The sequence below is a fragment of the Crocodylus porosus genome, unplaced genomic scaffold, assembly GCF_001723895.1.
Source record: "Crocodylus porosus isolate Cpor-Errol unplaced genomic scaffold, CroPor_comp1, whole genome shotgun sequence".
Taxonomy (NCBI): domain Eukaryota; kingdom Metazoa; phylum Chordata; order Crocodylia; family Crocodylidae; genus Crocodylus; species Crocodylus porosus.
Window position 1 is genome coordinate 81,108,767 of NW_017728943.1, and position 15,001 is coordinate 81,123,767.

Here is a 15,001-nt window from a genome sequence, read left to right on the forward strand (position 1 = left end):
CACAGGCCCCTGGCCCTACTCATGCCCCTTACTCTTCCCTTCTCTCCCCCCCACCCCACCCCCCAGCTCCGTGGCCCTACTGGTGTCCCTCACCCCTCCCAGCTTCCCCAGCCCTGCTAGTGCTCCCTGCCCCCCCAGCCACCCAGTCCCAGAGCCGCCTGCCCCCAGCAAGAGGTGGTGGCTGCTGCAATCGAGTGGAGCCCATCTCTACCCGTGTTGCTGCAAGCACTCCCAGAGGGTAGGGGGAACCTGTGCCCCCAGATCTGTGGTGGGGGTTGGGGACTGCCCACTGCAGGATCAGGCTCCTGCCCTGCTGCCCTCTCCCACAGCCTCTGCAGCCCAGCAGGTGCGGCCCAGTGCCGCAGGGAACAGCGAGACTGCGCAGGAAAGCTGCTTGCCATTGCGAGTTCCATGCTGCCCTGGCAGTGCATCCCTTGCATGCACAATGACACAAGGTTGTACCCCTCACCTCTCTGCATGCACAGGAGATGGATTGCCAGGGCAGCAGGGAGTTGTCCCCACCTCCACAACAAGCTGCCCATGGCCCCATCCTACTTACTGGGGCTCTGCAGCCATGCATTATGGCCCTGGGCCCCAAGCCTCACGCACTGCCCTGGGCCCTGTTCAACTCCATCCCTCCCTCCCTATGTTGGGGGAGTTGCTCTCCAAGCTGCCTGGCGGCCATGTGCATGGCACCCCTTGCCTGACTGCCCTCCTCTGCGCCCTCCTAGCCCCCTGCAGGCTGGAACTGCCAGACTGTAGAGAGCTCTTTTTAAAACTACAAAATCTGCAGGTTTCTCTGCTAAAATGAGAAATCTGCATTTTATTTCAGTAAGAGGGGAAATCCACATTTTACTCTGTTTTTCCATGGGAAATGGAAAACCCAAATCCCTGCTAATTAACCACATGCTGGCTGTAAAATTGTATTGGACAGCATGTTCTTGACAGAGGAACTGAGGACCAAATGAAACATGGATGCTACACTCCGTTTTCCCTTTAAAAGAGGTTCCATTTCCCACACCCACCCTGGCAAGGCTGATGAAGAGGAGCTCAGGATATAATCTGGCCCCTTACATAGCATTAGGTGCAACGGTGGGTGTGTGCCTTCCTCACCCTATGCCCATGGCAGCAGCAGTCCCTCATAGTGCTGTGTCTCCTTCTCTAGGCCGCAGAGGCAGCACAGATCCTGCTGGAGAAACATCCCAACCAGCCCGTTATAATCGACACTGTCCCAGTGGCCTCCCTCTCGGTGAGTGTCCAGGAAGAATACCGCTATGCAGGTAGCACAAGGTGGAATCAGTAGGGCCAGGCTCTGGAGTTGGGGGGAGCTGTCAGGCTAGAAGCATAGGTGCATTAAGCCACAGCAAGGGAGTTGCCAAAGATTGGAGGTGGGGTGGAGATAGGGAGCTGGAGTCACCCCAAAATTTGCTGGGTCAGAAAATGAAGTGACCTGAGCTGCCCACTGCCCGGTCCAACCATGTCCTGGGCTTGGTGCAATAACCTGCTGCTCTGTGGATCTGCTTTGCCCCTTGTTCATGATCCTTCCCACCCTCTTCCAGCCTCCCTTGCCTGGGCTCTGACTCATCCCCCTCTGTTTCTCCTAGATCCTGGTAAAGGTTGTAAACCAGCTGTGTGACAAATCTGGGGTGTCAGTGCTGCTGCTCAGCCCACAGGCCTCCGGCCAGGTACTCTGTGCCTGTCAGGTGTCCAAGGTAAGCTGGCTGCTGCATGTATCAAGCAAACAGTCTCCACCTGCAAAGGGTTAACGAAGCAGGCCAGGTTCTGAGGTGTGGAGTAGGGCTGCAGAAAGACCAGAGTACAGCCAGGCACCACGTTGTTCCTTTTTGGTAGGGAACTCAAAAGGACTTCTCACTGTAGCCTGTCAGTGCTGCTACTGAGGCTTGTGGAGGAGCCCAGGCTGAGACAGGCAAGAGATGCCCAAGCCTTCGGCCTTTCCTAAGCTTACTTTAGTCTGCACAGGGAGAATTCAGGCACAGGGCCCACATCAGCCATTAGGCAGGCAAAGCAGTAGCATCTGGGTTGCTAAGCTCAGCCTCCATGGTCCTGCCAGGACCCCAGCTGCTAGAACAGGGACGGGCAAAATGCGGCCCACAGGCCAGATGCGGCCCACCAGGCCATTCTGTCTGGCCCGCGGGGCCCCTAACAAATTTAGAAAATTAATATTTCTCTGCCCCTGGCTGCCTGTCATGCTGCCCTCGATGGCTTGGCAAAACTCAGTAAGCAGCCTTCCACCCAAAATAATTGCCCGCCCCTGTGCTAGAACCTTCTATGCCTCTTTTCTCTATCCAAGCTACAGTGCTTCGGGCTTGCAAGCTAACCTCACTTCATGTCATCTCTCTTCCCCAGAGTTCCCTACCCATGCTTTCTGCTGCTGACTGGGCCGTGGCTGTCTGTACATGGATGGGAGGCAAAGCAGGGGGCTCTGGCATTGTAGCCAAGGGCTCTGGAAATACCAAGGACATGCAGGGAGTCCTGACTGCTGCGCTGGAGTATGTCCGGACTAAGCTCTGATGCTTCGTTTGTGGGTCAGCTGGATAAGCCACAGTTGCCAGCCCCAAGCCTTCGGGCTGCTGGAACAGGGCACACACTGCTCCAGCAAGCTCTGTGTATTTTGGTGGCTTAACGGGTCCCACCACTGAACGCTGCTGCCACCAGTAATGTGGACCAAGTTTATCTGGTTTCCAGCCTTGTGGGTCAGTGCAGTGCATTCGCCTCCTGAAGAGGAGAGAGATGAGGACTGCCCATCCTGACCTGAGTGACTGGAGGTGGTGACTGATTCCCCCTCTCTGCCAGGAGTCATGGGGGTGGTGTCACAGAAGGAGCCAGCCTTTCCTGGCCTTGCTGAGGGGTGTCCCTGCTCTTCAGCTGCAACTGACAGGGATTCTGCTACTGGGGGAGCAGCACAACAGTACCGAAGGCTAATAAAGAGCAGAGATGGGCTGAACAATGCTGTCTGACTGCAGTTTCTCTTCAGGCCCAGCACAGCAAGGGCTGAGTGGAAGCTCTCCCTGCAGACCTCCTCAGCAGCTGCTCTGCCTCTCTTATGAGCAGTCTGGTTCCTCTTCAGCATGTTACACAGGGGTAGGATGGCCCTTTCACCCTCCACCAGGGCCCACCCAGCCCTCATATTTTACTAAAAGAAGAGCTTAGAAACCAGCATGGGAAAGTCCACTGGCTCAGCCTCTGCAGCCAGTACCATAGAGATTGCACAGTGCCCAGTGCCACATCCAGCCCAGGCAGAGATGCAGTCATCCCACAACTCCTCAGTAAAGTCCTCAGTCAGACCAGCCTTTAAGCCCATTGCTCCTAAGCCCCTGCCACCAGTACAAGAGACTTGCTCACTAGTGGCCTTTATTCCTGTGCCAACAGTAGTCTTAGCCACACTGCTTAGAGATGGAAGGAAATATGTTCTTTCCAGGGTACAGTGGGTGCTGAAACCATTTGGGCTGGAGCTAACTTCAGTGCAGTTTCAGTCTGGAGGTTAAGAGAGCACTAATAGCATTTATCCGTACTCCCAAGTCATCCATGCAGGCACTTGAAACCTTTCCATGACCTGTGTTGCATTAGCATGTAGAGCCACTGACCCTGGGTCTGCCATTTGCTGTTGGATCTACAGTGGAGATAGAGCCCCTCCAAGGCACTTGACAGATCACGGCTTATGCCACAATCTAAGCTGGCAACATTTGCACTGCTAAGCAGTAATGGGAGTCCACTCCCTGTCCAATTACTCTTGGCTCCTAGGGCCTAAGAAAGGGGTGGCCAACCTGCAGTATGAGCGCCACAAGTGGCACAAGCAGCCTCTGTATGGAGCACAAAATAAATTGGGCAGGGAAGCAGAGCAGCTGATCATTCAGAGAGCACAGGGATGGAAGCAGAAAGCAGCACAGATTGAGCAGAGAATTGGCGCACTCAGAGGCTACAAGTGCTGTTCTTTGGCACATCTGCTAAAAAAGGGTGCCCCCCCGGGCTGGTTTTGGAGCTACCATGGCAGAAGAGACTGAGGTTGGAGATGTCTGGACTTCTGGGGAATTTTCCTATGCACAAGGGGGAAGGTGACTGAGCCATGAAGTCAAGGAACACTGGCAGAGCAAAGGGAGCAATCAGCATTGTGGTGAGCAAGCAGAGCAGCTGCGGGCAAAGCTGGCAGTAGTCACAAAAGGAAGTAGCTTGTGTTTAGTGCTGTGGATGCAGAGTGATGCTGTCAGTGAGGAACCAGGACAACAATCTGAGCAGCATTGCAAATGAATTTGGGAGGGGCAGGAGTTGAGTAGCTGTGACCAGGCAGCAAGAGGTTGCAAGAGAGGGCAAGCAGGAGGCGATAGGGGCAAGGGTCTGGTGTCCCGGTCAGAGCTGAGCACAACACATGTGAGAGCCATCTTCCCTACCAGAGTGCCATGCACAGCTGGCCTGGTACTAGAAGCAGCCTTACACCTTTCTTCTGTGTTGGCTGTTGCTCCAGTATGTGTATCGGCTCCTATTTCCCTGTTACCAAGGGATGGCAGGGTCTCACATGCCACATCCTCAGCTCTGACCATTCTTAATATGGATACAGGCTAGTGCCACAAGACGGGAGTAAAACAATTTATTGTGTGTTCCCCACATCCTGTTATTGGTGGCACTGCCATGGCCTCCCTCCCCCCTGCACAGCAACAGCGTGCTGTGGCAGTGACCTGCTGCACCATGTGTGCTGTGACAGTTGCTCCTTCTGAACAGGAGAGAAAACCCTTTGTCTTGCTCAGCTTCTCCCATTTTAGAGGAGTGGTGGGATACCAGGAAAGGCTTAGTTAAGCTGGTGGCAGGGAGTGTTGCTGTTTCAAAGCCAGGCTGGCAATGTCACATCAGTTGTAACAAGCTGGCACGAAAACTCCTTGGGAGCCTTAAGGCTTAATGTCACTTCAGACACCTGCCTTAACCTCATCTTCCAGCTGCTGAACAAGAACTGTTTCTGGGAGGGGCAGGTCCACATTCACTGGCCAGTGAGGCATGGCTAATCTGAGCAGAGATAGAAGGGCTATGGAGAGAGTAGGCTCTGTTTTCAGTGCCCTGTCATGCTCCCTGCACCCTACAGCACTGACTCACCTCCCGCCTCTGCATCAGGAGTTCAGGCAGCATCTGCCTGAGCTCAGCAAGTGTTTTCATGCAGCTAAGGTAGATGAACCAGCCTTACCAAACGAGGGCAGGCTGCCCCAACACCCCTTCCTACTGGCATCCATTGCCCTAGGACTGTAACTTCCAGCATGGGACAAAAGTCTTGCTCTACTTGACATCCAACAGAGCAGGGGCACTCCTGGGTGTTTCTAGCCTAGTTGGCCTGCTCTGGCTGCTTCTCTTCATGGCAGTGTTGTCCATCCAGATCAGATAGGTGTGGGTATTTTGGGAATGGGAGGAAGCTGAAGTCTTGCTGACCTCTTGCCATGTCTGAGCCCAGAGGTATTTGTGCTGATGCTGGCTGTACTTTCTCTGCTGGAGGCCTAAATAGAAGGAGTAGTAAAACATAAGAGTTGGATGCCATAGGAACTTGAAAAGCTTAGAGACAAGCTTGAAGGCTGGGAAGTGGGAGGGAACAGGTCTATACAGATCACTCCTGCCCTAGACTGCAGCATGTTAACAGTTGCCATGTTCCTGCCCAGCATTGGCTGCACTGGATTGTGGCTGTGAAGGATGCTACAATGGAGGAAGCTGGCTTCAGTTGTCCGGTGGCTTGTTCTGGAGCATGTTGCTATATTAGTAGATGTTGCAGATGACGTCTCCTCTCCATATTGGAGTGTGGGTGTGAGGAGCGGGTTGGGTGCTACCAGCAGGAACTTAAGGCAAAGCTGCTCCTGCTTTACATAGCAAGGATGAGGAAGCTTATCCCCATCAGCCAGAGCAGGAAGAAATTAAAGCCCCCCTCTATCCTCCCTCCCACCAGCCCCACTGGCTAATTCTGCTGGGTCCTTTGGGGGCTTCCCCTACCTCCTTCCCTTTAGCTAGGTGCATGTGTATCTGCACACTGACCTTCAGGGCAATGCCCCTGCTGACCGAGAAGGTGTAGGTAACATTGTCCTGCTGCTCATTTCTCTGCTCAGGCTGCTGCAGCGGAGGCAGCTGGAGCATTGGTCGCAGGCCCTGGGGCTTCTCAAACCAGGCACATCTCTGCTTCAGCAGCTGCTGAGCTCTCAGCACTTCAGGGGAAGAAGGTTTCAGTGAGGAAGCAATGAAGGGCTGGCCTCAACCTCTCACACCTGCACACCCACCACATAGCTGCACCAAAGGACAGCCATTCACACCCCCTATGCCACCGGGGCCTGGGCAACATCCCTCCCCACGCCTTGCCACACACACATGCACACCTAAGCTAAAGACAAGCTCATGTTGGTATTTAGATGAGGAAAACTCAGTTCAGCAGGGACTGCTCTTCCCTGAGGGGTCGCATGATCCCAGCCCCAGCTTGGTGCTGAGGGGAACTACATCTGTCACAGATGGGAGACAAAGGTGTAGATTTCTTGTCCTCAAGAGAACCCTTGAAGCTTCTCCCACAACTGTGGCTGAGCCCTTGCTCAGGTAACAGATGCCTCCCCTCTCCAGTCCTGCAGTTCAGCTGGGTGCATGATGCTTCATGCCCTGTTGAACCCCATGCAGTGCCTGGTGCAGTGACGGTTGCGTCCTACCTCATGCTTTTTTTTTTTTTTGTGGAGGAAAAAGCACTCTAACATAAACAGTGGACCTCAGGCTGAAGCCTTGGAGGGACTGTGTTTCTCAGCCCCTGACTGGTATGCCATTTCTGCACCAGGCTTTGGAATGGCAGCTCAGTGCCTGGAGCAGCTGGCTGATCTGGAGGGGAGAAATCCTTCATGTGTTCAGTCAGCCCTGCAGGTGTCTGCTCGCTTGGGCAGAGCTGGCACTTTAGCCTTCAAGAGACAGGAGCTAGTGGTGACAGCATGGGGGAAGGGGGGTTGGAAGCTTTGTGGCTCCACAAGTCCATTGGTCATGTCATCAGGAGCACACCCTTTCTGCAATCACTGTGGGCAATCACCTTAGGGTACCAGTTGTCCACACTAAGGAGCTGCAAATCTGGCTGCTCTTTCTTGGGGTGGGAGCTGCAACCTACTTAGGAGTTAGACTAGGCAGAAGATACTGGTGCATACATGCCCTGAGCCCCACAGAGTGATGCCTGTGTCAGGCAAGATCTGGCTACAGAGTGAGACAGTAGTTCTCAACCTTTTTGGATTCAACGCACCTCTCCATAACATTTGTGAATTGAGTGGCACCCATTTTCAAAACTATTGTATATGTTACAGAAGGGCCAGAAAGTGGAGATAGGGGATTATCCAGGCTGGAACTAGCCTGAGCCTGCACTTATTTCCTTAGCTTATCTGCTCATCTCCTCAAATCTCTTAACACTGTTCAAAGGATCTCACGGTCCCATCACCCTGGTTGAGCGTCACTGTTGTAGGAGATGACCTAATCCCCACAACCACTAAGGGGGCCTAGTCAGTGTTACCACAAGAGGGGGAGCCTGTCCTAAAGTCAGCTTTGGACATGCCAAGGTGCTGACAAAAGAGAGGGAACTTGAGGAAGCTGCTGAAGACACCAAGGGAAAGGCAGGGAGAACAGGAGGTGGGCAGCTTGGTTGAGTGGCAACTGAATGGAGCACAAGGCAGGAAAGGGCCTCCCAGGCCATCAAGTCCAGGCCCCTGCATTCACCAGCAGCTCCTTGTCCAAAAGGATCCATGCATTCATCTGTTCTGGCCTTTCAGACAGAGCCGGGAAGCATCCCATGGGGGAATGCCCTTCAAGGGGCCAGAAGCAAAGCACAAGGGGAACCAAGGGGATGATGTGAAATATTAACTAAGGATTCATCTATTGCGAGTGTCAGGGGCTGCCTAGCAAGGAGGCATGGGATGGAGTAAAGCCAAGGACCCTTCAGACAGCACCAGCAGCTGCGAAAATCTTTCTGCCAGAGTTGTGTCCTGAGCTCTGGCCCAGTCTCCCTAAGGGGAGCTGGGAGGCCTCCTGTTAGCTAGCTCTGCATATGTTTTTAATTTAGCATGGGAATTATGCAGGCAAGCAAACTTTCCATACACCTCTCCTATTTTCCCTTCCTTAAAACACAGCCAGGCCACTTTCCTGCTGCAACAGAGATCTTCCTTGCCCTGGGTTTTGGCAGGGATGGACCTGCACTGTCTCCATTTCTCTGAGTTCCTCAGGGGATGCTTGGGGAGGGGAAGAGATCTTGTGGCAGGGCAGAAACTCTATGAGGACCCTACCTGGAGCTCTCTGGGCACTTGTAGGAGACCGCTGCAGCCAGGCCTTCTGGAAACAAGCCCAGTAGGGCAGGAGGCTGCTCAACACAGAGTCCCTCAGCTCATCGAACAGGTTCGGGGGTGGTAACAGAGCATCCTTCTGGAGGGCCTGCTCAGCTGCCTGCACAGCTCTCCCCAGCTTCTCTGCATCCACTGCCACCTGAAGAACAACCCACAAACAAGCCTGGTATCTGGGAAGCATGCATCCAGGTGCAGAAGCTTTCTTCTCCCCCTCAGCAGTAGAAGGCTTCAAGGGGCCAGGTGGGTGACAGACATCCTAGCTGCTCCCAGGCTGCTTTGACAGAAACAGATACTATGATTTTTCCACTTACATTGTTACAACTGCAGTTGGTACTGTGCAGGACATTGCTCCAGAGGAAGCAAGATGAGCTTGAAAGAGGGGATGGGGTTTAGTCTGAGCTGGGGGTAGGGTACCTTGGGTGAGAGGGTGGGACTGTTACCTGAATCTCATCCTAATCCTCACTATAGCATTAGCTATGAACAATGAGGCCCAGTTTTTCCAGTGTGATCAAGGGTAGACCTGCAGGAGGCCTTTCACTAGCACATGAGTCCCTTCTGCGGGACATGGGGACTGCACAACAGAGCACATGGCATACTTCAAAGTTCTTCCCAACTTCCGGGCCTGATGGACCACTGTTGGTTCTCAGTGTTTCCCATGGACTACCCTGCCCTCCCACCCAGGAGATGGGGCTTCCCGTTTTGTGAATCCTACCCCCTCCAACTAGGAAAGGGGCTCACCCCCAAAACATCCCCTACACATCCTACCTAGGAGAAGGGGCTTCACCTCTCCCTCACATGATGGGGCATGCACCTGCCCAACAGCAGTGAAGTGTGTGTGGGGTTGCCCTGTACCCAAGATGTAATCACCTACCAGGGCCCTGCTCTGATCCACAAACCTCTTTCCGTAACCGCAGTCTGGAAGCTGGTGCTTCTGGCTCAGCTCCATCTTCTCCTCCCTCCCTCCCTCCCCTGCTTTCTCTGTCCCCAGGTAGCAGCCTGTCTGGCTGTCTCCTTGCCCCATCCCTGCCTCTTGTTCCAAGCCTGGGAACTACCTGCAGCCTGGGCTCCAGCTGGGAGAGGAGGAAGCCATCACGGATCACCTGCACCTTCTTCCTGAGCAGGGCCCCGTCGGGCGTGCCATGATGGGCATTCTTGAACTTCTGTACCTCCAGCTGGAAGCACAGACTGGTCTCCAGCACCGGGGGGCCATGGACCTGCAGGTACTGGAGGAAGTGCAGCATCTCCAGGCTGGGCCAGCCCTCGGCAGCAGCCCGGAGGGACTGGCAGAAGGAGGCTTTGTCCTCCTGGCTAGGCCGGGCTGTGGCTGCAGACCCCACCTTGGCCTTCCTGTTCTTTAGGTGTTTGAGGGCCACCTTGGCAGCCAGCGAGTGCAGGAGTGGCTCCAGCTTGGCCCAGCCCTCCTCCTGCAGATGGGTGTGCTGCACTCCGTGCCTGCTCAGGCCCTCACTCACCTCAGCCCAGAAGCCCTCAAAGCTCTGAGCAACATGCAAATATAGGGCCGCCTGCATTTCTTCCAGGCTCAAGTCGCTCACTCCACCCTGGGCCACCTCCACCCTCAGTCTCTTCCTCAGCTTTCGAGGGAGCTGAGGGTTGGCTGACTCAGTACCTTGCTGGTCCCAGAGGTCCAGGAGTTTCAGGGTGCTGCCCAGCCGCTGCCTGTCCCCTGGGGCCTCCCAGCAGCACTCCAGCTTCTGCAGCAGTCCCAGTGCCCTTTGCAAGCCGGCATCCTGCATTTCCTGAGCCGCTTTCCTATAAACTTTAAAAACCACCTTGTTGCTGAGCAGGTCCAGGGATGGCTGGGGTGTCACTGACACCCTGCCGGCTGGGGTGTCCTCCTCCACCAGGCCTGAGCCCAGTGATTTAGACGCTGTTTTCTTCTTCTGCCTCTGCTGTTCTCTTCCTTCCTGGGCATGGGATCGGGCATTGCTCCTCCTCTTCCTGGCCCTGTAAGGAGTTAAAAGGGTTGTCAGCATAGCCATAGCACAGCAGGCTAAGCTCTTGTTGAGGTCCAGGACTTGGATGCCAGATCCACTTCTCTTCCCACACAGCAATGCTGAGTTTGCATTTATTTCTCTCAAGTTCTTTCTTGGCACTTAGTGGTTGCTGGGATCTTGGAGATGGTGTTTTTTCAGGGCCTGACAACATGTGGTCACAGAAGAAGACATCAGACAGAGGTACTGCAGTGGTACTACCAATATCCCAGCCTCGGAAAATGTATGCTGCCTTCCACATTTCCTGCTGTGGTGAGCCTGTTTGTTCATATCCTGTGCAGTGTTTGGGTGTGTCAGCAGCTGCCATCCTCCACCCCAGAGGCATGCACATTTCAGCAGCGGGTGAAATGATTCTCAACATGAGAGCTGTTTGTGATGCACCTCAGGTCCTTTTGCAAACAAGAGGTGAGAGCTAAATATAAACTTGTTCCCAAAATAGGAGCCTGCGCTCCCATGTGCATCAGGGCACTACAGTGCAAGTATCACCCAGGGCACACGTTCCCGATTGGCTGCATGCATGAAACAGGGATAGTGGGAAGCCAGGACTTGGTCAAAGGGGCTGGAGTTTTAGCTGTGAAAGCAAGTTGTTAGCTCAAACTCACCTCCATAACTACAAATGGTCCCTGTTGGGGTGGTTACAAACTAATGATAGCTAACCTGTATGCCAAATATCTGTTGGCCCAAGGGGCACACAAGGAAGTACCTGTTTCTCCTTTCTTGCTTGTTTCTACTCTCTTTGCTCCCAATATCCTGGGCTTCAAAGAAAGAGGCTGGCACACAATACCTGTGAGAAAGACAGTGGAATGGGGTGAGTGAGCCAAGGAGAAACGCACAATGGCTGAGAACCGGGCTTCAAAAAGATTTTTGCCAGGACGACTGGCTAATTGGAAAGAATTATCTATCTCTGTCTGCACAGAGAGTCTGGAGCCAGCTGAGTTATCCAGGACAATCAGTCATTTAGAAGCTCACTCCTAGCAGAAGCACTGGTTCCCAAGGAATTAGCTGCTCCATTCCCTGCCTTCTCCAGCACGGGAACAGGCAACAGGGCGAGGGCACTGGCTGGAAGGGGAGGGGAGCTCCCAGCTACTCCAGTCCTGGCAGGAAGTGTGCAAAAGGGAAGGGTCTGAGCGTTGGCTTTGGGAGGGGCAGGGGACAGAGGCAAGAGCTCCTGGCTGCTCCAGTCTTGGACTCTTCCTACATGAAGGGAGATGGTGCCAAAGGATTCACTGTGTGGCTCTGGAGCCAACAACATAGGGCACAAGAAGCAAGAGTGATTCAGATGAGCGTTAAGGGCCTTTGCTGAGTGTACTGAGGGAGAATAATCCAGGAATTGAATGTCTCTGCAAGCTTTGGGAACCTGAGAAATGGGTGTCAAGGATTCTGGGAACTCACTTCAGGAAGGTGGCAATTTCGTAGCGGAAGTAGCGGAGCCAGGACCCACAGAGGACAGCAAGTACATGCTGAGCCACGGGCTCAAAGGCCATGGGCTCCAGGCCTCCATCACTGGCGCTGAGCAGATCCTGAAGGTGCTGGACATAAAGCGGCATATCATAGGCCAGCCCTATGGGAAGGTGAGAAGTAGAGAGGGCTGACCTAGGACTCTTTCCTAGAGTAAGTCTGACACAGCGAACTGTGGGACTTTGAATGGGAAGGTACAAGCACTCATCAACACTTACCTTCGTGTAGTCCAGCCCAGAAGCCTGTGCACTGGTTCTCTAAACCAGCGGTTCTCAACCTTTCTTGTACCAGGACCCATTTGTAAACACCGATGGCCAGTCTTGACCCAGTGCCCCTCACTCCCGATTCACTGTCCCCCACCCCCAGCCTCCCAGTGCGTGGGGAAGGGCATGGGTGACTGGTGCCTCCTGAGTCTGGGGGGGCACCAAATCACCAACAGTGGGGGAGGTCCCCCCATGGCTGATCGCCAACCGGGTGGGGGGTCTCCCTATAGTCAATCGGCGAGCACAGAACCACCCAAACTAGAAGGGCACTTCCCGTGTTGCAGCTGGTGCTTCCAGGGGTTACACGGCCAATCTCAGGGAGTACATGTGCACCCCCTATACATCGCCAATGTGGCAGGGGGGCCCCAAGCAGCCCCTTGCAGGCTGGAACACTGGCAGCCTGCAAGGAAAAAGCCACAGTTTCCCACATCTTTCTCCTTTAAAGAAGAATCCATTTTTAAAGTTTGATCCATTTTTTAAATTTGTTCATAACCCTTTCATATATTCTTGTGGCCCACTTTTGAGTTGTGACCCATGGGTAGAGAAACACTGCTCTAGGCCACTCAGAGGAAAACCCCACAGATCTACTGGTCTACTTCAGCAGGAATCCAGATAACTGAACCACAACACCAGACAGCCACTTCCATGTTGCATCCATATGCTTGAGATGAGTTATCAGGGCTCCCATTTGAAGCCAAGTAAGGGAAGCAGCTTGCTGCACTATTGCTATGGTTCTGGACCTTCTGATATCAGGACTATGACAATGGGTTATTGAACTGAGGGCATCTTGCTTTCATGCCTCAAATCCATTTGGGTTGCTGCAGGCTGTCTTAAACTGTCCCAGCTTCCTTAAAGTTTCCTAGCACCAACCACCACCTTGCTGGTACATGATTGAGCCCAGTGTTTAAGTGGACTCCACCCCAACCCAGCCATACTCAGTGAAGTGGGCTCAGCACTTGAATGCCTACTTGGTGGAAGAGGCAGTATCTGGGCACTCACCAACATCACATCCCGCATCATGGGCCAGGTACGTGTGAAAGATGTGCCAGGCTGCACGGTGGACCTGGAGACGATCTGCCTGCCTCTCCCAAGAGGCCTTGTGCTCCTCTAGTGCCTGCCACAGCAACAGGCTGTGCACCTCTTGAGCATCCTCATACCTGGAGGACAAGCATGGAAGGAACATGAATGGTGTCTTGGACACCTCTTCTCCTGAGCAGCTGGTGGTGGCAGCACACATCTTGACATTTTCCTCCCAAGCATTAGGGCTCAGTCACAGCCAGCACAGCAACAAATTTTAGGTGTGCAGGAATATGTCAGCTCATTTTCCTAGGTTTAGCTACAACTCTGTGCCTTGGAAAGATACAGGAGCCCAGGACTCACCTGATCAGGTAGTGGAGAAAGCCTCCCACACCCCTGAGATCACATTTGAGTGCTTGGAGGAGGCGGGAGGTCAGTGGTGTCATAGTAAGAGACCACATGAGACCTGGTGGCTGAGCTGACTCAATCCTGCCACGCCTGGTCCCTGCAGAGCGCAGAACCTGCAGTGGGCATACAGCACAGGAGGGCTTCTCAGTCCTAGCAGTTCTGTGGGTGCAATTGCTCACAACAGGCCAGAAAGAGCTGCCTGAGGCCAGGGCCAAAGGAACAGCAGTTAGCCTTAGTGGGAGGAGAGGAACTACTCCAAATGACTCCCCAGGGCATGTCATTGCCAGGGTCCCAGATGGCAGGCAGCTGCCGTTCCCAGTGTGGAAGCCCCCTCAAATGCAAGTGGGAGATCACTGGACAGGAGCAGAACAGGCCCAGCCTCTTCACAGCCCCTCTCACCAATGTTCCAGTCACACCCCCATCTACAAGCACTGCGCTGGACCCTCTGCAAGTGGTCAGCTAGGCAGTGCGTCTCAACCCATGGGTCATGACCCAAAAGTGGGTCACAAGAATATATGAAAGGGTTGTGAAAAAACTTTAAAAATGGATTCTCCTTTAAAGGAGAAGATGTGGGAAACTGCAGTTTTCCCCTTGCATAAAGCGGCTTAGGGCTCCTCGTGCCCCACACACCCATCCCTTGCCCCACATACTGGGGGTGCGGGGCAACAGGTCAGGAGTGAGAGGCACTGGGTCGGGACTGGCCAATGTTTACAAATGGGTCCTGGTCCAAAAAAGGTTGAGAACCACTGAGCTAGAGCACAGGGGCCCAATATAATCCACTGTATTGCTGAAGCTAGAGTCAGAGTAGACCTTACAGCAGCTTAATGTCAAAAGAACCTGGACTCCAGGGTCCTCCAACTCCACTGGAGATGTTTCCAGAGCATTTACCACTCTAGGCAGGTCCCTGCCACTGGTTGCAACATCAGCTAGGGGGTAGCCACTTGTTCCATATTCCACAAAGCAAGTGTGGCCCTACATGCTCATACTGGGTGTCAGTGTTGCATACTCAGGACATTAACCAGCTACAGCATTGGACTACAGTAGATGGTGGACACACTGCCAGTGTGAGAGACCCATATTGAACCCCTCCACCCCTGACAACCACAGGGGACAGTACATACACTGAGCCAGTCTCTGCTTCTGCTCACACGACTCATGCATCGGTCCCCCACTACAGGAAGCGCTGCATACACCTTAACCGAAGGCAGGTGGTCAGCATGCAGGAGTGACCTAGCCTTGGCCTGGGAGCCCAAGTCTGATGCAAGCCTACCATGAATGCCAAAAAAAAGAAAAGGTAGCACTTCACTTTCCAAGCATTTTCTTTTCATTTAAGAGGGTGGAAGCCAGGTCAGAGCAAAACAGCTGGACTTGATTGTCCTGCCAGTGAGTCGGCAGCAGAACAAGGAATAGAGCCCAAACCCCAGTAGGATACTATGCCTCATCTATCACTAGATCCCACTCCCTCTTAGAGCCAGGAAGAGAACCCAGGAGTCCTGGTTCTCAGCCTCTGCTTTAA

General features: G+C 53.7%; 2 protein-coding genes across 2 annotated transcripts in view; one reads left to right on the forward strand and one right to left on the reverse strand.

Moving 5' to 3' along the window:
* The window catches only part of AARS2 (alanyl-tRNA synthetase 2, mitochondrial), a 32,623-nt gene extending 29,658 nt beyond the window's left edge, over nucleotides 1-2,965 (forward strand). Inside the window, exons 20-22 of the mRNA XM_019549640.1 lie at nucleotides 1,166-1,249; nucleotides 1,605-1,712; nucleotides 2,368-2,965. Of these exons, the coding sequence (XP_019405185.1) occupies nucleotides 1,166-1,249; nucleotides 1,605-1,712; nucleotides 2,368-2,532 (357 nt within the window). The 3' untranslated portion in view covers nucleotides 2,533-2,965. The remainder of the gene's footprint in view (nucleotides 1-1,165; nucleotides 1,250-1,604; nucleotides 1,713-2,367) is intronic.
* A 909-nt stretch (nucleotides 2,966-3,874) lies between these two features.
* On the reverse strand, nucleotides 3,875-14,751 carry LOC109319843. Its single transcript, XM_019549641.1, has 9 exons — nucleotides 14,607-14,751; nucleotides 13,441-13,598; nucleotides 13,060-13,217; nucleotides 11,732-11,900; nucleotides 11,043-11,123; nucleotides 9,380-10,292; nucleotides 8,271-8,466; nucleotides 6,019-6,185; nucleotides 3,875-5,492 (listed from the first exon to the last, which is right to left on the reverse strand). The coding sequence occupies exons 1-9, from the start codon at nucleotides 14,640-14,642 to the stop codon at nucleotides 5,376-5,378; spliced, it is 1,995 nt and encodes a 664-aa protein (XP_019405186.1). The 5' UTR covers nucleotides 14,643-14,751; the 3' UTR covers nucleotides 3,875-5,375.
* Nucleotides 14,752-15,001: the final 250 nt, after the last annotated feature.